We start from the raw sequence: 21,460 nt of genomic DNA on the forward strand, positions 1-21,460 counted from the left end.
CTGGCCCCTTCCCTGCACGTCATCCTCCCCCCACACCCGGCAGATCCTGATCATGGACGTGATTGAGGTGGTGCCTGAGCCTGGCCAGCCCCTGACTAAGAACAAGTTCAAAGTCCTGTATGAGAAGGAGCAGAAGGGGCCGGTGACCGCCCTGTGTCACTGCAACGGCCACCTGGTGTCCGCCATTGGCCAGAAGGTCTGCGCTCTCCCTCTCGCCCTGGGGCCAGCCTGCGGCCTGTCCTCGTCACCTGTGGCCCCTGTCCCCCCAGATTTTCCTGTGGAGCCTGCGGGCCAGCGAGCTGACCGGCATGGCCTTCATCGACACGCAGCTCTACATCCACCAGATGATCAGCGTCAAGAACTTCATCCTGGCCGCGGATGTCATGAAAAGCATCTCGCTCCTGCGCTACCAGGAGGAGAGCAAGACGCTGAGCCTCGTGTCCAGGGTGCGTGCGCAGCCTGGGACCCCAGCCGGGTGGGGGCCGGCCGCGGCCCGCCCTGATGACCCTCCCCCCTCCCGGTCCCCAGGACGCCAAGCCGCTGGAGGTGTACAGTGTGGACTTCATGGTGGACAACGCGCAGCTGGGCTTCCTGGGTGAGCGCAGGGCCCCGGGGGCTCTGGGGCTCGCAGGCTTCGGGGGTGGCCAGGCTGACCCTGGGCTCTGCTCCCCAGTGTCCGACCGAGACCGCAACCTCATGGTGTACATGTACCTGCCGGAAGGTGAGTATGCCCCACCCCCTCCCCTGCGGGGCTGTTGCCGGGCGGGCAGTGAGCGGAGCTCCCTCTGGCCCAGCCAAAGAGAGCTTCGGGGGCCTGCGGCTGCTGCGGCGCGCCGACTTCCACGTGGGCGCCCACGTCAACACCTTCTGGAGGACGCCGTGCCGCGGGGCCGCGGAGGGGCCCAGCAAGAAGTCGGTGGTGTGGGAGAACAAGCACATCACGTGGTTCGGTGAGTGCGGGCGGCGGGCGACGGGCTGGGGGGTGGGGTGAGTGTGGGTGGTGCCACGCCGGCCTGGCTCACACGGGGCCCCCCGCAGCCACCCTGGACGGCGGCATCGGGCTGCTGCTGCCCATGCAGGAGAAGACCTACCGACGCCTGCTGATGCTGCAGAACGCGCTGACCACCATGCTGCCCCACCACGCCGGCCTCAACCCCCGGGCCTTCCGGTGCGTGTGCGCCCCCGCCCACCGGGCCCCCGCCCCCCCGCCCCCGCCCTATAGCCTGCGCGTCCCCCCAGGCTGCTGCACGCGGACCGGCGCGCCCTGCAGAACGCTGTGCGCAACGTCCTGGACGGTGAGCTGCTGAACCGCTACTTGTACCTCAGCACCATGGAGCGCGGCGAGCTGGCCAAGAAGATCGGCACCACCCCGGACATCGTGAGCCCCCGCCCGCCCTGCCCGGCCCGGCCCGGCCGTCCCACCCCGCGCTCCCCCGCCCACCAGCCCCTCTCTCTGCAGATCCTGGACGACCTGCTGGAGACCGACCGTGTCACCGCCCACTTCTAGATTCCCAGAGGCCGCCGCCCCCACCTCTTTTTGTACAAAACACAAGGAAAAAGATGTTTGGTTTGAGTAGAGCTTGTGGTCATTGTTGGGTCTCCTGGCCGGGCTGTGGTCTGAGACCCGTGCTTCCCCCCGCTCACCTAGGGTACAGCATCTTCAGCGCCCCAGGTCTCGGTCTGTGGGGCCAGATGCTGGACCCGCCCTGAGGGCCTCTTGGCCCCAGGACTGCCTAGGTCTCCAAGTACTGGGAGAGCCCCTGGGTCTCGGGCAGGAGGCCCAGCTGGACCAAGAGCCGAATAAGGAGGGTGGTGAGCTGCATCGACAGGGTCTCTAACCTGCGAGGAAGGGCAGGGGGATCAGGGGTGGGTGGGGAGCAGGTCTCGGCCACCCACCCTGGATACCTGCCCCTCCTGTCTCACCTTAGGGCCACTTCAAACTTGAACATCTCCCAGATGACCTTGATGTGGCGCAGGACACTAGCCCCGTAGACACTCTGGTACGCTGCACCTGCCAGGCGGCTCCAGCCCCTGACCGCGCTGCCCAGAGTCACAAGTCAGCCCAGCCTGGTCCCACTCTGGCCACTGCCTCCTGCCACGCCCCCACCACTACCCCGGGGCCTTGGCCAGCCGGCACCCACCTCTTGGCCATGAGGAAGTAGCGGTCGACGGGGGTGCCCAGGGCGGTGTTGATGGCGCGCACGGTGTTGACGTTGCGCAGCACGAGCAGCATGGGCCGCGGCAGGGCCTTGAGCACACCCATGACGGCCTCAAAGCGCTCCTGCGCCATAGTCTGCATGTAGGCCGCCTCCTCGCGGCTCAGCAGGTGCGAGCGCCACAGCTGGCCCAGGCGCACGGGCCGCTGCATGAGCACCTCGGAGAAGAGGAGGTAGTCTGCAGGTGGGGGGTGAGCCGGGACAGGTTGCCCCCCGGAGCTCCACACCCGCAGGGCCCGGCCTCACCTCGCACCCCAAGGGCCTCTGCGTGTGCCTTCATGGCCGCGTCGTCCCGGAGAACGATGGCCCGCCACAGCTGGCACAGGGCCGCCCGGTCCCTGTGGGAAGCCAGCAGTGAGGCCAGGCCCAGCCCCCCCCACCAGCCCCCGAACCATCTCCCTCCGGCTCCGTGGCTGGCTTACTTCTCGTCCAGAAACTGGTAGAGCCCGTGATCCAGCAGCACCAGCTGTGCCTTCCCGTCGGGGCCTTTCCGCACCAGAACTAGGGACGCAGCTTGTCAGCTTGTGGGCTCCGACCCCCACCCTCCAACTCCCAGCCCCGGGCCCTTTCCTACCATTGCCCGGGTGGGGGTCCGCGTGGATGAAGCCGGTGTAAAATATCTGCTCCGCGAAAGCCTGGATGAGCTTCTCCGCGATCTGGGGGGAGGTTGGGACCGGCCACCGCCACTGGGTACTTAGCACACACCCCCCATCTGTGACCTCCCCGCCCCCACCCCCGCCCACCTCGCCCACGGCACTCACATCCTTCGCCGCCAGCCCCATGCCTTTGATGGCGTCCACATCGTTGACCTTGCAGCCGTCACAGAACTCGGCCGTCAGCACGCGCTGGGAGAGAGCAGGTGGCTGAGCTTGGCCGGGCTGCATGTGCCCACCCCGGAGGGGCCCAGCCCACCTTGCTGCACGCGTCCCAGTGCACACGGGGGACCACGACGTAGTGGAAATGCCGCAGCTCCCGTGCACAGCGCTCGGCGTTCCGGCCCTCGTTCTCAAAGTCCAGCTCCTGGGCCAGGGTGCCCTTCAGGTCCTGGGGGCCACATGGGCAGCTAAGGGTCCGGCTTGGGGACCGGCCCACCCCAGCATGGGGCGTGCAGCCTCCCCGCCCCCCCGCGATCCAGCCTCTAGGCGGCGCTGACCTGGAGGACCCAGCTGAAGCCAAAGCTGGGATGCATGAGCTCGACGAGCCGGAGCAGCACCTCCAGCGTGCGAACATCCCCCTCGAAACGGTCCCGCAGGTCGATGTACTGCACCTGCGCAGGCGAGGTTGCGGGGAGGACCTGGGGCCGCCGGCACCACCCCAGACCCTGCCGCAGCGCGGGACAGGCCCCGGCGTACCTTCACGGCCACCTCCGTGCCGTCATGCAGCGTGGCTCGGTGCACCTGGGCCAGGCTCGCGGCGGCGACGGGCTGGTAGTCGAACTCCCGGAAGAGCTTGTGGGGCAGTGCCTGGAAGTCCTCGAGGAACAGCTTGTCCACCTGGCAGGGGGCGGGGGGGTTCGCAGAACAGCCGGCGGAGCGGCAGGGGAGGCTGCCAGACTGCCCAGCCCCCAACCCAAGAGCAGGGATCACCTCCTGGAAGCCACGCGTGAGGGCCCGGTCCTCCAGCACACGCAGAGTCCTGATGTACTCCGGGGGCAGCAGGTGGTTGAAGGAGCACAGCCCCTGGCCCAGCTTCACATAGAGGCCCCCGTTGCTGATGGCCCCGGCGACCAGGGCGTCAGCCGCCCGCTGGTGACAGGCAGACATCACTTCCAAGTACCCCGGGCTGTTCTGACCACAGGCATGGAGGGAAGGGATGGGGGCTGGCGGGCGCCGCCTCAGTGCTCCAGCACCCACCTTCATCTAGCGTGTCACGGCCCCCCTCTTCCCCCAGCGAGAGGCCTTGCCCACTGTAGCTGGGGTGCAAGGACAAACCTCTTCCACCCCTCGCAGGACGACGTTTGTACACCACCAGTAGTCCAGGGAGATCTGCAGGCCTATCCTCAGAGACCTGTTGGCAGAGGCTGCCTTTAGCACCCCCAAGGCACAGGGCCTTGGAGCCATCCCACCCCCGCCCCAGACCACTGGCCCCCAAACTGAGCAGGTGGCAGGGCTGCTGGGCTCCCAGGCGGGGCAGGGAGGGAGAGGACAGGCTCCCGTCCAGCTTCTTTACTCAGCACTGCCGGCCGGGCAGTCTCAGCTCCTGGTCTACACAACAGGCAGCCTGTGTCCACACCACTCCTGTGCCTGAACGTGCAGCAAGGAGCACCCGGGACAGACGGGAGTGGGTGGGAACTGGGGGGTGGGGGGACGTTCAGGCCCTCACGACCAGGCGGGGCTTCTTCCTCATTCTCACAGCACCTAGGACCTGTGCAGCGGTCACCAGCTCCCTTGTGCAGACGCGGTGTTGCTCCAGGCGGGTCTGCACTGCCGGCCCAGCAGAGCCCCCATATGCACCTGCACTGCACATGTCCAAGGACAGCAGCCTCCCAGCAGCTGGATCCCAGGGCAGGGCTCCCACTGCTCTCCGCAGTCCTGGGGGCCGGGGCCCCTCCTTACGTTGGCAAGGGCGAGCACTCACTCCCTGCGGCCCGGGCTATAGACAGGCCGCCTGGGTCTGGAGAGGGAAGGAACCAGGGCTGAGTCCAGCCTCCAGCATCAGACTGCAGACCCTCAGACCTTCATGAGAGGGGTGTCGGGCTCCTGTTCTCAAGGAAGCAGCCCCGAGGAGACCCAGAAACACTGGTCAAGCCAAACCTCTTCTCTTCCTGCGTCCCACCACCTCCGCTACAGGAGGGCCGCAGCTGAAGGAAAAGGCTGCTGGATTCTGGACGGGTCTGCCTCCCTGCTAGGGTAGAGGCTGCCCACCCCGCAGTCGTGGTGACTGAGCACGCTCAGTGTACAGGGCAGCCCGTGCCTTGTGCTTGCCACGCCGCACTCCCCAAACAGGCTCTGTCCCACTCACCCCCATCTGGACCCAGGGAACAAACAGGTCTGTGAAGAACGGAGTGCGTGGCTGGCAGGGGAGCAAGGACACGAATTCTCTGAGCTCCCTAGAGATACAAAGCGGGGGAGGGGGGGCGTCCCTCCTTCTTGAGTGATTCAGTCCAAAAGGCAATGCAAGGTCTGCAAAAGGGGCAGGGTAGTTGCTACACTCAGTGACTGGCCAAACATGCTACCAAGGGAAGCCAAGGTCCTCCCAGCTGGAGAGAGGAGTTCTGGAAAGGGAGTGGATGAGAATGATCTCTGTACTGGGAAATACTGTGTGAATGCGAGGTGTGTGCACAGCCGCAGACACACACGTGGAAGCGTGTGCGCACAGCCCCGTGTCTGAACAGCTCCTCGCTCTCGTCTGCAGAAGAGCCTGGGAGCAGCCTGGAAGCAGCGAGCACACCGCCACCCACCCACAGTCCTTAAGACCCCTCGTCATCCCAAGGAACCAGGCTCCCTGGAGAATGGCCGAGTCCAGGCCTGGGGAAGAACAAGACAGAGTGTCTGAGTGCGTGGAGGGACAGAATGCCCCAGAAGTGGAGACACTGCACACGGACCCGGGGCGGGAGTTAGAACGACAGTCCGAAGACGTAACGCCAAAGTCTAGGCTCGGTGTAGCGTCTCCAGCTCCACGGTTCGAGATGTTTTATAGTAAGATGCCAGAGACAAAACTCCCCGCAGGGGCGCCAGGGGGGCTCAGAGGGTGAAGCCTCTGCCTTCGGCTCAGGTCATGATCTCAGGGTCCTGGGATCGAGCCCACATCGGGCTCCCTGCTCAGGGGGAGCCTGCTTCCCCCTCTCTCTGCTGGCTTGTGATCTGTCAGTCAAAGAAAACAAACTTGGAAATTAAGAAAGGGTCACAAAGGCTAACCCAGAACAGTCAGCAACAAGAAAACAGCGGACGCTGACGGAGAGCAGCGGCCCACACAATCCGTAAGAGACCCCCGAGTGCGGACGGATACAAGTAAGTGGGGAGAAGAGTGTTTCCTACCAGCAGGATGGCAGGTAGCAGCTGTGGAGCCACTGAGCGAGCAAAGCCAGGACGTGGGGGCCGGGGTGGGAATGAACTCACTCGGAAGCCCTGGGAGGCACTGGGCCAGTGGGCAGTGGGGCGCAGGGACCACCTCGAACGTCGCTCCGAGAAGAGCGGCCCGGATGGACCGCCGCCCGGGGGCAGAACCACGGCAAACAGCACCAACTGAACCCGCCTGTGCGCCTCGCTCAGACCCAGACGGAGGGGCCCCTCCAGAAGGGGTCACCAACGTGCTTCCTGACAAAGTGGGACGGCAAGGATTTTGCTGAGCCCTAGGCCTGCCCTCCGCTGCTGCAGTGAGAGCTGGCAGCTGCCCGCGACACGCAGAGCGGACAAGACCACGAGCCCAAGGACGCTTACGCATCCCGTGGCAGCAGCCAACTCTGGCCACAGTTTGCTGACCCCCGTTGTCCAGCATCACTGGCCTATGAGCCTCCCAAGGCGTCAAGGTCCCTGTGTGGTGAATAATTAACTTCAGCCAGAAGGGCCCGGCCTGTGCCCCAGCTCCTGAGTGCCAGGACGGTCTGGTTTGGTGACGGGCAGGGACAGTGCACACTGACGATGCGCTCAGACCGCGAGAGATCAGCCCAGCTGGGGGCAGGGACGGGGACTGGACACAGTTCAGTCGGAGGCCCACGATTCAGTCTTGCCCGGAAGGAGGCTCCCGTGGAAACCGTGCACACAAAGGTCCCAGAACCACCCGGGTGCACGGCGGCCTGTCAGCAACAGGGCAGGTCTCTGAGGATATGGAAACTCTGAATCTGGGGCTCTCCCTGTGCAGCTCTTCCTTGGGCTCTTTCTGGTTTGTCTCTTGTTTGCTGGGAGAACAGCTCAATCCAGAGTACGGCACTTTCCTGAGTCCTGTGATTCGGCCCAGGGAGCCATCGAAACTGACAGCCCTGGGCCCACATGGGGGTCTGGGGGGCCATGCCTGACCCCAGGTTTAGCCATAAGAACCAAGGAGACACTATTCTAGACCGCAGGAAATTGGAGGTGGGCCTGGTATGCGATCCTGGTGACAGGCAGATGAGCTTAGGAAGTTGGAGGCTCATAGCATACCAGTGTCCTGACGGTGCTCATGGAAAACGTCCTTGTTTAGGAAAGACCCCAGCTTACGGGGCAATGGCGCACATTGACAACTCCTCTGTAGGCATTTCAGGAAGAAAAAAGTTCTTTTGTCTAATTCTACAACTTTTCCGGACATTTAAAACTGTCCAAAAAAAAAAAGACCACAGGTTTCTGAAAAGCTACGACTGAATAAGGGGCAAGGGTGGGAGAGCAAGGCCTTGACACGGACTTCCCACCGCTCATCTCTGAGCCTTCACTCACACGGGACATGTTCTAATCTCCGCTCTCCTGCAGAACGTGCGCCCAACCCCCGGGCGGGGAGCCAGCCCTGAACTGCTCCCACCTGCACTCCGGCCTCCCCCATGTTCGATGCCGCGGACTGAGAAGGCCCTGTGGTCGCCCTGTGCCTGTCCTGGCAACGGCTGGGGCTTACAGCTGACAAGAACATGTTGAGAAAAGAATAGTTCCAGCTCCCTCCCTCCAATCCCAGCCCAGCCTCTGAAAGCAAGCTGTGAAAATACATTTTCTTGGGGCACCTGGGTGGCTCTGGGTGGTGCCTGGGTTAAAGCCTCTGCCTCTGGCTCAGGTCATGGTCTCAGGGTCCTGGGATCGAGCCCCACATCAGGCTCTATGCTCGGCGGGGAGCCTGCTTCTCCCTCACTCTCTGCCTGCCTCTCTGCCTACTTGTGATCTCTGTCAAGTAAATAAATAAATAAATCTTTAAAAAAAAAAAAAATGGAGAGCCTGTTTTGTCCCCATGGCAGGAAGTGTTCAAGCCTTCACCCGATCACGGTCTCCATTAGCACAAATCTCAGCGAAGTTTCTGGCTAAGTGCCCGAAGGCCTTAGTAAGGCCTAAGCATTCCCTTGAGAGATGGACCAGGGTCGAGAGGCTGCAGGTGCTCAGAGCCGTAGGCCCCAACCCCACAGCCGCCTCGAGCAAGGTCGCATGCGAGCCGCCTCCCGGGGCAGCAGTACGTGAAGCCTAGCCCAGCCCAGCGGCGGGTGTGGCTTAGACTGAGTTTTCACTCAAAGCCAGGAACTGGCTGTCAGGACTTCCTGGCGGTAGGGATTCCCTGGTCTGGCCAACAGCACAAACGTCTGTCCGAGGGGCTCCGACAGGAAGATCAGCCCCACCCCAGGAATCTAGCACTGGTAGATGAGGGAGTCTGAGAAGGGCCTTCAGTTTAAGGCACCCTTGATATTAATGACCAGACACTGTCCGTCTCTAGTCCAGTCCACGGGGAGTGGAGGAGGGTTGGCAGCCCTCCCGCCCGAGCCCCCGAGCGCTCTGGGTGCCCACTGTCCTTGGGGGAGTGGAGGTGAGAAAAAGAGGAGGAAGGGGAAGAGGAGGAGGAGGCAGCTGCCCGTCTGCCCACCAGCTGGCAGAAGCCGGACCAGCTCTCTGCCCTCCAAGGCTGATCTGCAGGGTCTGGAAGAGGCCGCGTCCCGGGTACACGGCTCGTCAGCACCACGTCCTTGCGGCAGCACTGGAGGGTCTGGAAGGTGGCTTGGAAGATTCCAGCAAAACCCTGCAGCCCCTCCTAGCCCCAGCTCAGGCTCCACACATCTCAGGACAGGGCTGGCTGGGGGAGAAAGACGTCCCATGCCCCCACCCCTCCTACCTGCCGAAGCGCCCTACGCCGTCCACTACGAGCCTCATCCTTCTCTTCTCCTGAGGCTCTGCTGTGAGGTAGTGGGCCCCAAGGAGCAGGGGGACCCCCAGCACCGTGGCAGAGAGCACCTTCCTCCACAGGGGCTGGGGTCTGAGGGACCTGGAGGGAGACAGAGGCGTGTGGTGCGGGTTACTTCCTGTCCGGCCTCCAGGCCAGGGCTCTGCCGGCCTCTGCTCCCCATGGCCCGCGGGGCCCTCCCGGCTGGGGTCCGGCTCACCCTGGGGAGCTGCAGCTGTACCGGAAGCCTCTGCAGGCGACACTGGGTCCAGAGGCCCCTGTGCTCACCAGCGTGTTCCCAATCACCTAGCCCAAGCCCCGCAGACTCCCTGGACGCCAGGCTCCAAGGGCCCGTGAGCAGGAAAGCAGCTCACAGGCAGAGCTGAGAGCCCCACCGGACAGGCCTGCGCTGTGCGAGCCACCGTTGCCCTGAGGATGCCCATATGAACTGCCAAGTGCCAGGACGGCAGAGCTGGGCAAGATGCGTGGGTGACGGGGATGAAGGGGAGAGCCCGACAGGAGCCCGGCATTGAGTCACACGTCTGTGCCGAGGTCACCAGCGAGTGTGGGCTCAGGTAACTCACTGCAGCCCGCCAGGCCCGAGTCTGGCCTCCTGACGCCTCCTGCCTCACTCCCACGCTGTCCTGCCCACTGGCCTCAGGCCTGGAACCCTCCTGCCTCCAGTTCTCGCTACTTCTACGGCTTGTTTTGGCTCTAGCCACAGCGGCCAGGCCTTCTGCACGCTCTGAGCCAGCGACTGTCTTCCCAGAGCACACAGCTCTAGCCGCCGTGTGCTCACGCTGCCGCCAGCAGAGTCCCGGCCCAGGAGCGCCAGTCCCCGGTGGGGGCAGAGGCTGGTGACTCCAGGCCACCACACGGAGGAGCAGACACATCTGTCGTGCCGGCGGAGGCACAGAGAAGTCCGGCCTGGGGCCCCACAGGGGAGGTCTTCCATCCCTGCCTGGCAAGGGGCACGGGCCGCAGAGGGCACCCAGGGCTGCGGGGAACTCACCACCTTGCAGGCAGGACCCGGAGGTTTCTCCTGGGAAGAGCAGCAGGGGCCAGGCGGGGGTCCCGGCTGCTCTGCAGCAGGGCAGAGTGGAAGCGGCAGAGCTGTGACTGCAAAGGGAGCAAACGGCACAGGGTCACCCCGGCCCCGAGCTGCGAGGCAAGCAGCACCTCCCAGGGCCCCAGTACGTCACCAGTGTCGGTCAGCACTTGCAGGGTCTGTGCTCAGGGCCAGGCCCACACGTTCGCTTCAGGAACGCAAGGACAATCCCATCTCTGGGGAGCAAGGCCAAGATCCAAGCACGACACGAGAGCGGCAAGGCTACACTGTCCGCACCAGGAGCCTCTGCCTCCAGGCACCACAACAGGTCACTAGAAACACCCCACCTCCATGCATCCCTTCTGTTCCTGCCTCGGACCCTCTCCTGGTGGTCCTGGGACCTCTTGCTGACTATCCTTCTGCTTCTCAGCCCACTGACCAGTAGCCTCAGGAAGTCATTCTGAATTTCCAAAGATGTGTAATGTTTAATTACACAATCAGAAAGATGTCAGGGGTGGGGTGGGGGCAGAAGCAGTAAAAGGACCCCGTGCGGGCGGTTGCTCTGGAAACACCTGCTAGGACCCCAGCGGCAGAGACACGGCAGAGGGCAGGGAAGGCCAAGTGGAAGACGTGCCACAGCCAGCCACAAGGACCACGGGGACCGCTCAGAGTGCCGGTCTGTTTCAGCGACCACAGAAGCATCACGGCCCTCCTACACTTTCAGACAACCCTGGTCTCCCAATCTTATTTGAATTGTGGGGTCTTATGAGGTCTTTAACCACAAATTGCCAACAGCAATTCCCTTTATAGAGAAAAAAAGGTTGTGTATGATGACCCATGGCACAGATGTTAACATTATTACCGTGAACCCTGAACCAAATAAAGGACCGGCTTTCCGACCATTTTCTGGCCAAAGCACACAGCCCTGAAGGCAATTTCAAGGACTGCAAAACAACACAAAAGTCAAAGGAAAAGGTCCACGACCTATTGTCCCAAGAGGAGAACACAGGCTGAGAGAAAACCTCTGCTTGGCGAGGCCACACACAGTGAGCGCAGATCCTCAAGGAAACCCCAGAGGCGAGAAAGGCAGCACAGGCAGAGCCGTAGGCTTCTGTGCGAGAGAGAGCGGCCGGCGCGGCGCCCCCCCGCTGCCCTCTGGCCTGCGCCCTGCTAGGCCACGGGCACACGGCTCTGTGCAGGCTCCGCAGCAGAAGCCCAGAGGATGGGCGTCTGTGACCACAGACACCCGGTGACGGCCACTCAGAACATTCGCGACGGCCTGCAGTACGGGCTCTGGGCTGGGATCTCGAGGGCCTGTGACCACAAGCACGCGCGCCAGAGGGAAGGCCTCGTGTGCCCACGCCCTCCCCTCAGAGGCCTCTGTCCAGGCTCCGTCCCCTGCCTGCTCTTCTCAGGGCCCGCAGTCCCGTCCCCCATACTCCTCCCGAGCCCGCTCTTCCACCGCACGTTCCCCTCCCACAATCCCTGCCGGAGATGTCCCGCATCCAGCCAGGGGCTGCGGACGCGGACAAGGCCAACGAGACACAGGGACGGCTCGGGGCGCCAAGGAGGGAGGACCCTGCCATCCGGCTGCACGTGGGACTCCCACAGGACACCAGAGAGGGTCTTCGACACAGAGAAGGTGGACTCGGTGGAGGCCCAAAGCCAGGAGAGCGCAGGGCATTTCTGGGGAGGAGAGGCCTATGCGGCTGGGACCTGTGGTGGGGGCTCACAGGTGGTGGGCGGGGGTGTGCCCACGAAGGGGGGCGGCCAAGTGAGCTGGAGCAGGCAGAGCACCCCAGGGGCCCCGGGGTCTTCCTACAGGGAGCGGGCACTGTGCTGGGAGGTCAGTCCAGGAGGAGGGTGAGGCTGGGTGGAGTTGAGCGGATTCGGGGCAAGCGTGGGGACCTGGCAAGATGGCCCCAGGCTGGTGCCGGAGAGCCGGGGAGCGCTGGGATGCCGTCCCACCCCGGCCGCCTGGCCCTCCGGCCTGAGAGCTGTGCTGTGCTTCTGCTCTTCTGAAGAGGACGGCAAGCCCACTAAGAACGGGAGCTCAGCCCTCACTGTCCGTGACCCTGAGCACGTCTGCCGAGTGGATCCAGGGCTCAAGGACCCTCTCAACAGCCTGGCCTCTCCAGAAAGTCATCAGGATCTGTGAGTTGGGAACACTGGTGCTGGGCACAGCCACTTATCAATTCTCTGCTTCCATAAATACTTGCAAATTTTTAAAAAGATTTATTTGAGAGAGAGAGAGAGAGAGAGAGAGAGAGAGCAAGCAGAGGGAGAGACAAGCAGGCTTCCCGCTGAGTGAGGAGCGTAACGGGGACTCGATCCCAGGACCCTGAGATCATGACCTGAGCCAAAATCAAGAATTGAATGCTCACTATGATCTCAGGGTCCTGGGATCGAGTCCCACAATGGGCTCCCTGCTCAGTGGAGAGCCTCCTTCTCCCTCTCCCTCTGCCTCTCCCCCTGCTCGTGCTCACTCACTCTCTCAAAAAAAAGGAATCAGACAACCACTGAGCCACCCAGGTGCCCCAATGTTTGCAATTTTTTATAACAATAAGTTAAAACACAATCACAGGAAAAAAGCTGTCACCTGGGAGGCTAGATAGACAAGAGCCCAGACACACCTCAGGCAGCAGGAAGGGTCCTATGAACACAGTCTGGGGACAACACTCTAGTCAGCATGCGGCAAGCGTGGGGAGTTCCTGCTCACACCCCAGGCGAGAGGAAGCTGTGTGAGAATGACCTTGTTAGGGGATGCACGTTGAAACGTTTAGAGGTTGAGTCAAAACGTCTGCAACTTACATTCAAATGGTCCAATGACAACTATACACACACACACACACACACACACACACACACACATATTTTAAGACTTTATTTGACAGAGAGAGACAGCGAGAGAGGGAACATAAGCAGGGGGAGTGGGAGAGGGAGAAGCAGGCTTCCTGCTGAACAGGGAGCCCGATGGGGGTCTCGATTCTGGGACCCTGGGATCATGATTTGAGCAGAAGGCAGATGCCTAACCACTCAGCCTCCCAGGTACCCCCAAAATATGTGGTTTCAAATAGAAATAGGAACAACTATAGCAAGACACTCACAGCGTGCGGTCACAGGCGGCATCTGCACAGTTAGCTACATGCGACCATTCTGTAAGCTTGGCCCTGAATTTTTTTTTTTTAAAGATTTTTTATTTCTTTATGTAACAGAGATAGAGATCACAAGCAGGCAGAGAGGCAGGCAGAGACAGAGGGGGAAGCAGGCTCCCTGTTGAGCAGAGAGCCCGATGTGGGGCTCGATCCCCGGACGCTGAGATCATGACCTGAGCTGAAGGCAGAGGCTTTAACCACTGAGACACCCAGGCGCCCGTCCCTGTATTTAAATGTTCTTACGAGGGGCGCCCGGGTGGCTCAGTGGTTAAAGCCTCTGCCTTCGGCTCAGGTCATGATCTCAGCGTCCGGGGATCGAACCCCACATCGGGCTCTCTGCTCAACAGGGAGCCTGCTTCCTCCTCTCTCTCTGCCTGCCTCTGTGCCTGCTTGTGATCTCTTTCAAATAAATAAACAAAATCTTAAAAAAAAAAAAAATAAATAAATAAATGTTCTTACGATCCAAGTCAACAGGCATCTGCTAGGCTATGCCAAGTCCCAGTCGGAAGGCGGCGCTGTTTTATTGCCCCATTGTTTCCTTTATAGACTTACACAGTGTTGCAATCACATAGGAAGCCTTGTATCGCTCTGTAAAAGTAAACGACTGAGCTATGCTATGACTCCGTAACCTGACAAAGTCTAATACAGGCCATTGCTTTTACCGCCTTCCCCAGCTTCAAATACTTTAGTACCACGTGGGTTCTATTTTTAACCTTCCTCACTTTTATATTATTGTCAGATATTTGTAAGTTGCTTTTTTGTTTTTTTTTTTAAGTGGGGGAGAGAGAGGGAGGGCATGGAAGGGGCAGAGGGAGAGGGAGAGAATCTTAAGCAGGATCCATGCCCAGTGCAGAGCCTGACATGGGGCTTGATCTCACCACCCTGAGATCATGACCTGAGCCAAAATCAAGTCAGATCGTCAACCAACCGAGCCACCCAGGCGGCCCTATTTTAAGTTTTTATTTTCCTCCAGCACAGTCAACGTGCATGTTATGTGACTGTGTGACACAGCGACTCAACACTTCTACCACTACCTGGTGCCCATCGCCCTCTTTGACCCCCAGCCCTGTTTCCCATCCCGCCACCCTCCTCCCCTCCGGTGACCTCCATTCTCTAGACTGAAGAGTCTGGTTCCTGCTTTGTCTCTCTCTTTTGTTTTTCCCTTTGCTCATTTGTCTCTCAGATCCCACCTGGGAGACTGATGAGCCACATGCGGCATTTGCCCTTCTCTGACTGACTTTGCTCACTGGCACTATTCTCCAGCTCCATCCGTGCTGCTGCAAATAGCAAGACCCCATTCCTTTCTGTGGCTGAAGAACATTCCACTGCACACACACCACGTCCTCTTCATCCAGTCACCACTCAAGGGCACCTGGGCCACTTCCACAATCTGGCTACTGTTGATAATGCTGCTATAAACAAAGGGGGCATGTAGCCCTCTGAATGAGTGGTTTTGTATTTTGGGGGTAAGCAGCTAGTAGTGCAAATGCTGGGTCATAGGGTGGCTCTATTTTTAACTGCTTTTTTTTTTTTTTTTGAAGATTTTATTTATTTATTTGATAGAGAGAGATAGGGAGAGAGATCACAAGCACAAGGAGCTGGGGACGGAGAAGCAGGCAGCCCACTGAGCAGGGAGCCTGACACAGGGCTCAATCCCAGGACCCCAGGACCATGACCTGAGCCAAAGGCAGACACCTAATGATGGAGCCACGCAAGCACCCCGAGGTTTAACTTCTTAAGGAACCGCCATACTCCTCCCGAAGGGCTACAGCGGCTTGCATTCCTGCCAGTGGTGTAAGAGAGCTCCTTTTCTCCACATCCTAGGAAGGTGGCCTTATGAAGATGAGGCAGCTAGGGCAGGGCGGGGCCACTCGCCAAGGGCGACCATGTGCTCAGGACACCAGGCACTGTCTGGAGACACTCTTGGTTGTCACAACCTGGGTAAAGGGGTCCCCTTGGCATTGAGTGGGTGGAGACCAGGGACACTGCCCAAGAGCAGACAGTGCCCAGGATGACCCTGGCCTAGAGACTCAGGGAGAGCCAAGGCTGAGAAGGGGCAGACTAGGAATGCAGACTTCTGAGCCTGGAATTGGAATGCAGGTTCCCGCAGCACTAGCTGTCCAGCGAGGGCAGGCTACTTCCCTCTCCATACCTCCCTTCCACTGTCTATAAAGCTTGGACCACTGTACTAGTAAGGTATGGGTCAAGGAGCAGCTACTCGGGGCGCCTGGTGGCTCAGTGGGTTAAGCCTCTGCCTTCGGCTCGGGTCATGATCTCAGGGTCCTGGGATCAAGCCCCCATCGGGCTCTCTGCTCAGCAGGACACCTGCTTCCTCCTCTCTCTCTGCCTGCCTCTCTGCCTGCTTGTGATCTCTCTCCCTCTGTCAAATAAATAAATAAAATATATATTAAAAAAAAAAAAAAAAGGAGCAGCTACTCTCCACAGCCCCCCTGCTCACTGCGCCAAGCCTCCTGCTGGTCCCCAGGCCCTTCCTCTCCTGCCAACGGCCCCGCCCCCAGAAGCCCGCCCCACCTAACACACACATGCACACACGTACTAGATTAAACTGAACTATTTATGTTAAAAGATCATCAGCTTCCCATTGCTTTTTCAGAAGGAAAACAAGCATTTAGTCCAGAAGAGAAGAGACTATGTCCGACACATAGTGTACACCTCCGAGAGAGTCACGTAAGGAACGTGAAGAAGTGCTTCACGTACCAGCGGCAGACGGGCAGGAGAGAGTGAAGGAGGAGGGGTTGGCCGCGCAGCTCCGGTGCGTTCACGGATTCCTGCAGAAGCTCACCACCCCCGACAAAGAAGGAAAATGGCCAAAGTTGACCGACAACGATTATTCTGAGACGTGAGGCTTCACGAGGTAGGGACAGGAAAGATCCACGTGCTGTTCTAGCCGACAAACCGGAGGGGGAGCGAAAGGCTCCCGATTCTGAGCAGCGAGGCCAGCAGCGAAAGGCTCCCGATTCTGAGCAGCGAGGCCAGCAGGGAACGAAACGCACCGGAGCCCAGGCACGGCTGCCCCAAGACCACAGGCTAAACCCAGCGCCGCAAGACCCCCAGACCCTCCAGGTGCCCATGAGGGCCGAGCAGGAGGGGCTGTCCTCGTGTTCTTTCACAGAGGAGCCGCTCGCAGTCATTTCACCCTAAGGCACAAGGCCAGAAAGGTAAACGGCCACAGCCCCCAGTGCCAGTTCCTGCCTTCTCAGCCGCATCTCACCATCCCCCAAGGCACTTCCCAGCGCCGAGTGACTCTCACTCACACTCCCGTAACAAAGGTCCCTCTGGTTGAACCTGGACAGTCCACGCAGCACCAGGCCCAGCCCTATTCCCCAGGCTGCCGTCCTGCCTGGAAGGGCCTTCACCAGAACTCGAATTCCCCAGGCCCGACTCTCATCCCCCCCCCACCTCTGCAAGCTGTGCGCGTGTCCACCAGACTGCAGGGCCCACCTCTCCATCATCTCTGTGCTTCCAGGATCTCGTGCAGTGCTTGTTACATAAAGCAGGAAGCCCAGGAAGGTTGGCTGAATTCAGATAAATGGTGATAGGATGAACCAGAACCCCACGTGGCCCAAGCTTGGATGCCTGGTGAGCAACAAGAAGGCCACAGTGTGTGAGACAGGCCAGCAGCCCTTGCAGCAGCCCGGCTCTGCACACACTCCAAGGACAAGGCCTCATACTGACAACTCCTGAGCCCCCACCAGGGTCCATAGGCCCATTTAAGTACCTGGCTCCTTCCAGTCTGGGATGGCCAGTGTTCCTCAAACTAGCCCCATCATCCAAGAGACATCCCCAAAGCCCAAAGAAGTCACGTGTCTATAAATATGGGACAGAATCTATAGTCAGATCTTCCAGAAACCAGTCCAGGGCAATTTCCAGCATGGAACTGAAATCACACCCAGAGCTTAAGTACCAGAGCGCACCAGCAAACAGGCCAAGAGAGAGCTGTGGGTCCCCAGGCTGCTCCCCCACGCACCAGTGCCTTCTCACTAGGACGACCACATGCCCTGCCTGGCTTGGGACAGCCCTAGCTTACACTTGTCTCTGCACCCACCACCTCAAAGCCTTCCAGTCTGGACGAGATGAAATGGGCCTTCTGTACCCCAGCCTCTCGTGGGGAACACACGAGTGTGTGCACAGCTTGCCTGTAGAAACAGAGTGCTGCTGGGCGCCTGGGTGGCTCAGTGGGTTAAGCCTCTGCCTTCGGCTCGGGTCGTGATCCCAGAGTCCTGGGATCGAGCCCCGCATCGGGCTCTCTGCTTGGCCGGGAGCCTGCTTCCCTTCCTCTCTCTCTGCCTGTCTCTCTGCCCACTTGTGATTTCTGTCAAATAAATACATAAAAATTAAAAAAAAAAAAAAAAAAAAAAAGAAAAAAAGCATTTGCCACCTGGGACCCAGCTAGCAACCTATAAAGTAGGAAAAAAAAAAGGCTCTGAGTAGTGAGAGTCAAACAGATATCACAAAGGTCACCAACAGGCTGAGCTAGGGCGTAACCTCCACCCTGTCGGTTGCACAGAGCACATTAGGGAATGAAAAGTCACTGTGGACAACCCAGCCCACAGCTCTAAGCAGCACATGCTACGCCTCGCGCCGAGGCCCGAACCAGAACTACAGAGGTGACAAGAACCAAGGCTGCCTCCTGGCAGGGTCAGCCGCCCTCTGCACTCCAGCAGCAGAGGAATCCAAGGCACAGAAATGTTCCCATAGGTAGGAAATGAGCCCGGGAATCCGGGCCCAGGAGAGGTGGCCCAGGAGACTACGAATACCCAGCCCTTTTCTCTTCCAAGGCTCTATGACCGTCTGGGTACCAGTCAGGACTCAGAAGCGTACTGGGCCCGGCTCCACATACCAGACGGGAGCAGCTCTTCAGTGGAAGCTAAAACTTGCAGCCTGCTCCTTAGGGTAGTTGGGAGGGTTAAGTGATCGACTATGTGCAGACACTTTGTAAGCTGTCCAGTGCTGTGCTACAGGCCAATCTGGGGCCTGTCTGCCTGGTTCTCACACGAACTCTGCCTCACCGTTGTGGGACGCAGCTGCTCATTGCAAGTCACAAAAATTAACAGAAATGCATCTGTACTTACGTGGAAAACCCAAAAGACTCCACCCCAAAACTGCTAGAACGCACACAAGAATTTAGCAGCGTTGCAGGATATATAAAATCAACGCACAGCAATCACCTGTACTGTACACACTAGCAATGAGCCAGACGGAAGAGAAATTAAGGAGTCGATCCCATTCACAATTACACCAAAAACGGTAAGACAGCTAGGGATGCACCTAACCGAAGAGGCAGAGGGTCTGTATTCAGAAAAATATAGAGGGGCGCTGGGGTGGCGCAGTGGGTTAAAGCCTCTGCCTTAGGCTCAGGTCATGGTCCCAGGGTCCTGGGATCGAGCCCCGCATCGGGCTCTCTGCTCACCGGAGAGCCTGCTTCCCCCTCTCTCTCTGCCTGCCTCTCTGCCTATTTGTGATCTCTGTCTGTCAAATAAATAAATAAAATCTTTTAAAAAAACCAAAACACTATAGAATAGTCATGAAAGAAATTGAGGAAGACACAAGGAAATGGAAAAAACGTTCCATGCTCATGGACTGGAAGAACAAATACTGTGATAATGTCTATGCTACCTAGAGCAATCTACACATTCCATGCAATCCCTACCAAATACCAGCAACATTTTTCACAGAGCTGGAACAAATAGTCCTAATATTTGTCTGGAACCAGAAAAGACCCCAAATAGCCAGAGGAATGTTGAAAACAAAAAACAAAAACAAAAACAAAGCTAGCGGCATCACAATTCCAGACTTCAAGCTCCATTTCAAAGCTGTCATCATCAAGACAGTATGGCACTGGCACAAAAACAGACATATCAATCAATGGAACAGAACAGAGAGCCCAGAAATGACCCAACTCTATGGTCAACTAGGCTTCCACAAAGCAGGAAAGAACATTCAATGGAAGGAAGACAGTCCCTTCAACAAAAGGTATTGGGAAAATTGGACGGCCACATGCAGAAGAATGAAACTGAGCCATTTCCTTACACCACACACAAAAATAGACTCAAAATGGATGAAAGACCTCAATGTCAGACAAGAATCCAACAAAATCCTTGAGGAGAACACAGGCAGCGACCTTGTCGACCTCAGCCACAGCAACTTCTTCCTAGGAACATCTCCAAAGGCAAGGGAAGCAAGGGCAAAAATGAACTATTGGGACTTCATCAAGATCAAAAGCTTTTGCACAGCAAAGGAAACAGTCAACAAAACCAAAAGACAACGACAGAATGGGAGAAGATATTTGCAAACGACATAATGGGCTAATGTTCAAAATTTATAAAAACCTTATCAAAACACCCAAAGAACAAATAACCCCATCAAGAAATGGGCAGAAGACACGAACAGACATTTCTGCACAGAAGACATCCAGATGGCCAACAGACACATGAAAAAGTGCTCCACATCACTCGGCATCAGGGAAATACAAATCAAAACCACAATGAGATACCACCTCACACCAGTCAGAATGGCTAAAATTAGCAAGTCAGGAAATGACAGATGCTGGCGAGGATGTGGAGAAAGGGGAACCCTCCTACACTGTTGGTGGGAATGCAAGCTGGTGCAGCCACTCTGCAAAACAGCATGGAGGTTCCTCAAAATGTTGAAAATAGAACTACCCTATGACCCAGCAATTGCACTGCTGGGTATTTACCCTAAAGATACAAACGTAGTGATCCGAAGGGGCACGTGCACCCGAATGTTTATAGCAGCAATGTCCATGATAGCCAAACTATGGAAAGAACCTAGATGTCCATCAACAGACGAATGGATAAAGAAGATGTGGTATATATACACAACGGAATACTATGCAGCCATCAAAAGAAATGAAATCTTGCCATTTGCGACGACGTGGATGGAATTAGAGGGTATTATGCTGAGCGAAATAAGTCAGTCAGAGAAAGACAACTATCATATGATCTCCCTGATATGAGGAATTTGAGAGCCAGGGTGGGGGGTTGTGGGGGGGCAGAGAAGGAAAAAATGAAACAAGATGGGATCGGGAGGGAGACACACCGAGGGACTCTTAAGTCTAGGGAACAAACTGAGGGTTGCTGCGGGGGGGGACGGGGTTGCTGGGGGATGGAGTGAGCACTGAACGTTGTATAAGACTGATGAATCACTGACTAACAGCATGCTCTATGTCCACTAAATCTAAATGAAAAAAAAACTGTTAATATCTAAAATCTACAAGGCTAGGCTTCCTAGAAAATTACAAGCCCCGCAGAAACTCTAAGTTGAAAATGCTGATGAACCCTCTGTCTCTTCAGCCGAAAACCCTGTGAGGAAAAGGACGGATTCCTGGGCCCAGAGCGGGTGAGAGCTGAGTGTGTGGCCACCAGCTTTGTTTATTTAATTTTTTAAAAATTTGACAGACGGACAGAGATCACAAGCAGGCGGGGGGCAGCAGGCTCCGCTGAGCAGGGAGCCCGACGCGGGGCTCGATCCCAGAACCCCGAGATCACGATCTGAGCCGAAGGCAGGCGCTTAACCCACTGAGCCCCCCAGCGCCCCAAGGACACCAGGCTTGAAAAGCGGCCTCCTAACTGCAGATACAACACGCGAGGCCCGACCGAGAAACAGAACGGGAAGAGGAGCTGCACTTTCGAGGGCTGGGAAGGCGGCCCAGGGCGGAGCAGAAAAGTCCGGGAAGGCCTGCGAGGGCAGAGACAGCCGCCCCCGCGGCCCGCAGCCCCCGGCTCCGCTCAAAGCCGCGCGGCAGGGGTCGGCGCCGCACGACGCGAGGGGGGCTGCAGGCCGGCGCGGGGAGGCGGGAGCGGGATCCCGGCCCGCGGCGGCCGCACAGCACAAAGCAGCCAGGGGTCCAAGGCGGTCGTGCGCGCCGGAACGGGGGTCAGCAGGGCGTCCCCGAGGGCACACGACGGGGCAGGTTCCGGTCGCGGCCCCCGGGGCGCGCTCCCTTCGGGGCGTCCCGCCGGTGGAATCCACCGGTCCCAGCGCGGTCCCGGGCTTTCTACCGTGAAGAACGCGGGCTCCGACCGCCGGGAAGGACGCCCGCCCCCAGCAGCCCTGGGGTCCCTGACGCGGCCCCGGACGGGGCGGCTCGGGGGTGGCCCTGGGGTTCCGGACGGAGTCTGATGGAGCTTGGGGGAGCGGGCGCCGGGGGGCGCCGGGGCGAGCCGGGCGGGGAACTCACCGGCCGCCTCATCTTCCAGGCCGCCGCCGCCGGTACCCCGGCCGCTCCGGCTCCCGCTCGC

General features: G+C 58.9%; 2 protein-coding genes across 6 annotated transcripts in view; one reads left to right on the forward strand and one right to left on the reverse strand.

Moving 5' to 3' along the window:
• The window catches only part of LOC111146725 (cleavage and polyadenylation specific factor 1), a 13,009-nt gene extending 11,433 nt beyond the window's left edge, over window positions 1–1,576 (forward strand). Inside the window, exons 31-38 of the mRNA XM_022502400.1 lie at window positions 44–196; window positions 270–446; window positions 529–595; window positions 674–721; window positions 795–950; window positions 1,039–1,168; window positions 1,240–1,378; window positions 1,460–1,576. Coding sequence (XP_022358108.1) covers window positions 44–196; window positions 270–446; window positions 529–595; window positions 674–721; window positions 795–950; window positions 1,039–1,168; window positions 1,240–1,378; window positions 1,460–1,507 — 918 coding nt within the window. The 3' untranslated portion in view covers window positions 1,508–1,576. The remainder of the gene's footprint in view (window positions 1–43; window positions 197–269; window positions 447–528; window positions 596–673; window positions 722–794; window positions 951–1,038; window positions 1,169–1,239; window positions 1,379–1,459) is intronic.
• Window positions 1,577–1,647: 71 nt separating this feature from the next.
• On the reverse strand, window positions 1,648–21,460 carry LOC111146726 (aarF domain containing kinase 5). 5 transcript variants are annotated; one of them, XM_022502403.1, is made up of 15 exons: window positions 21,400–21,458; window positions 9,991–10,094; window positions 8,928–9,077; window positions 4,148–4,223; window positions 3,803–4,003; window positions 3,569–3,709; window positions 3,370–3,483; window positions 3,129–3,260; window positions 2,978–3,061; window positions 2,791–2,872; window positions 2,639–2,717; window positions 2,463–2,554; window positions 2,142–2,394; window positions 1,924–2,040; window positions 1,648–1,839 (listed from the first exon to the last, which is right to left on the reverse strand). In XM_022502403.1, the coding sequence occupies exons 1-15, from the start codon at window positions 21,409–21,411 to the stop codon at window positions 1,734–1,736; spliced, it is 1,743 nt and encodes a 580-aa protein (XP_022358111.1). In that variant the 5' UTR covers window positions 21,412–21,458; the 3' UTR covers window positions 1,648–1,733. The 5 variants fall into 5 exon arrangements, with proteins under 5 accessions (XP_022358111.1, XP_022358110.1, XP_022358109.1 ...); XM_022502402.1 differs by having other exon boundaries at window positions 3,569–4,003; window positions 21,400–21,460; XM_022502401.1 differs by having other exon boundaries at window positions 3,569–4,003; window positions 9,988–10,094; window positions 21,400–21,459.

The sequence above is a fragment of the Enhydra lutris genome, unplaced genomic scaffold (genome assembly GCF_002288905.1).
Source record: "Enhydra lutris kenyoni isolate GAN:26980312 unplaced genomic scaffold, ASM228890v2 scaffoldscaffold14, whole genome shotgun sequence".
NCBI classification, from domain to species: Eukaryota; Metazoa; Chordata; class Mammalia; order Carnivora; family Mustelidae; genus Enhydra; species Enhydra lutris.

Excerpts from the sequence above, each read along its gene's own strand:
- LOC111146726 (XM_022502401.1), bottom strand. Across the intron at positions 2,718-2,790 it reads GGACCCCCACCCGGGCAATG|TTCTGGTGCGGAAAGGCCCC; the intron begins GTAGGAAAGGGC and ends CTGCGTCCCTAG. Across the intron at positions 1,840-1,923 it reads AAGTTTGAAGTGGCCCTAAG|GTTAGAGACCCTGTCGATGC; the intron begins GTGAGACAGGAG and ends CCTTCCTCGCAG.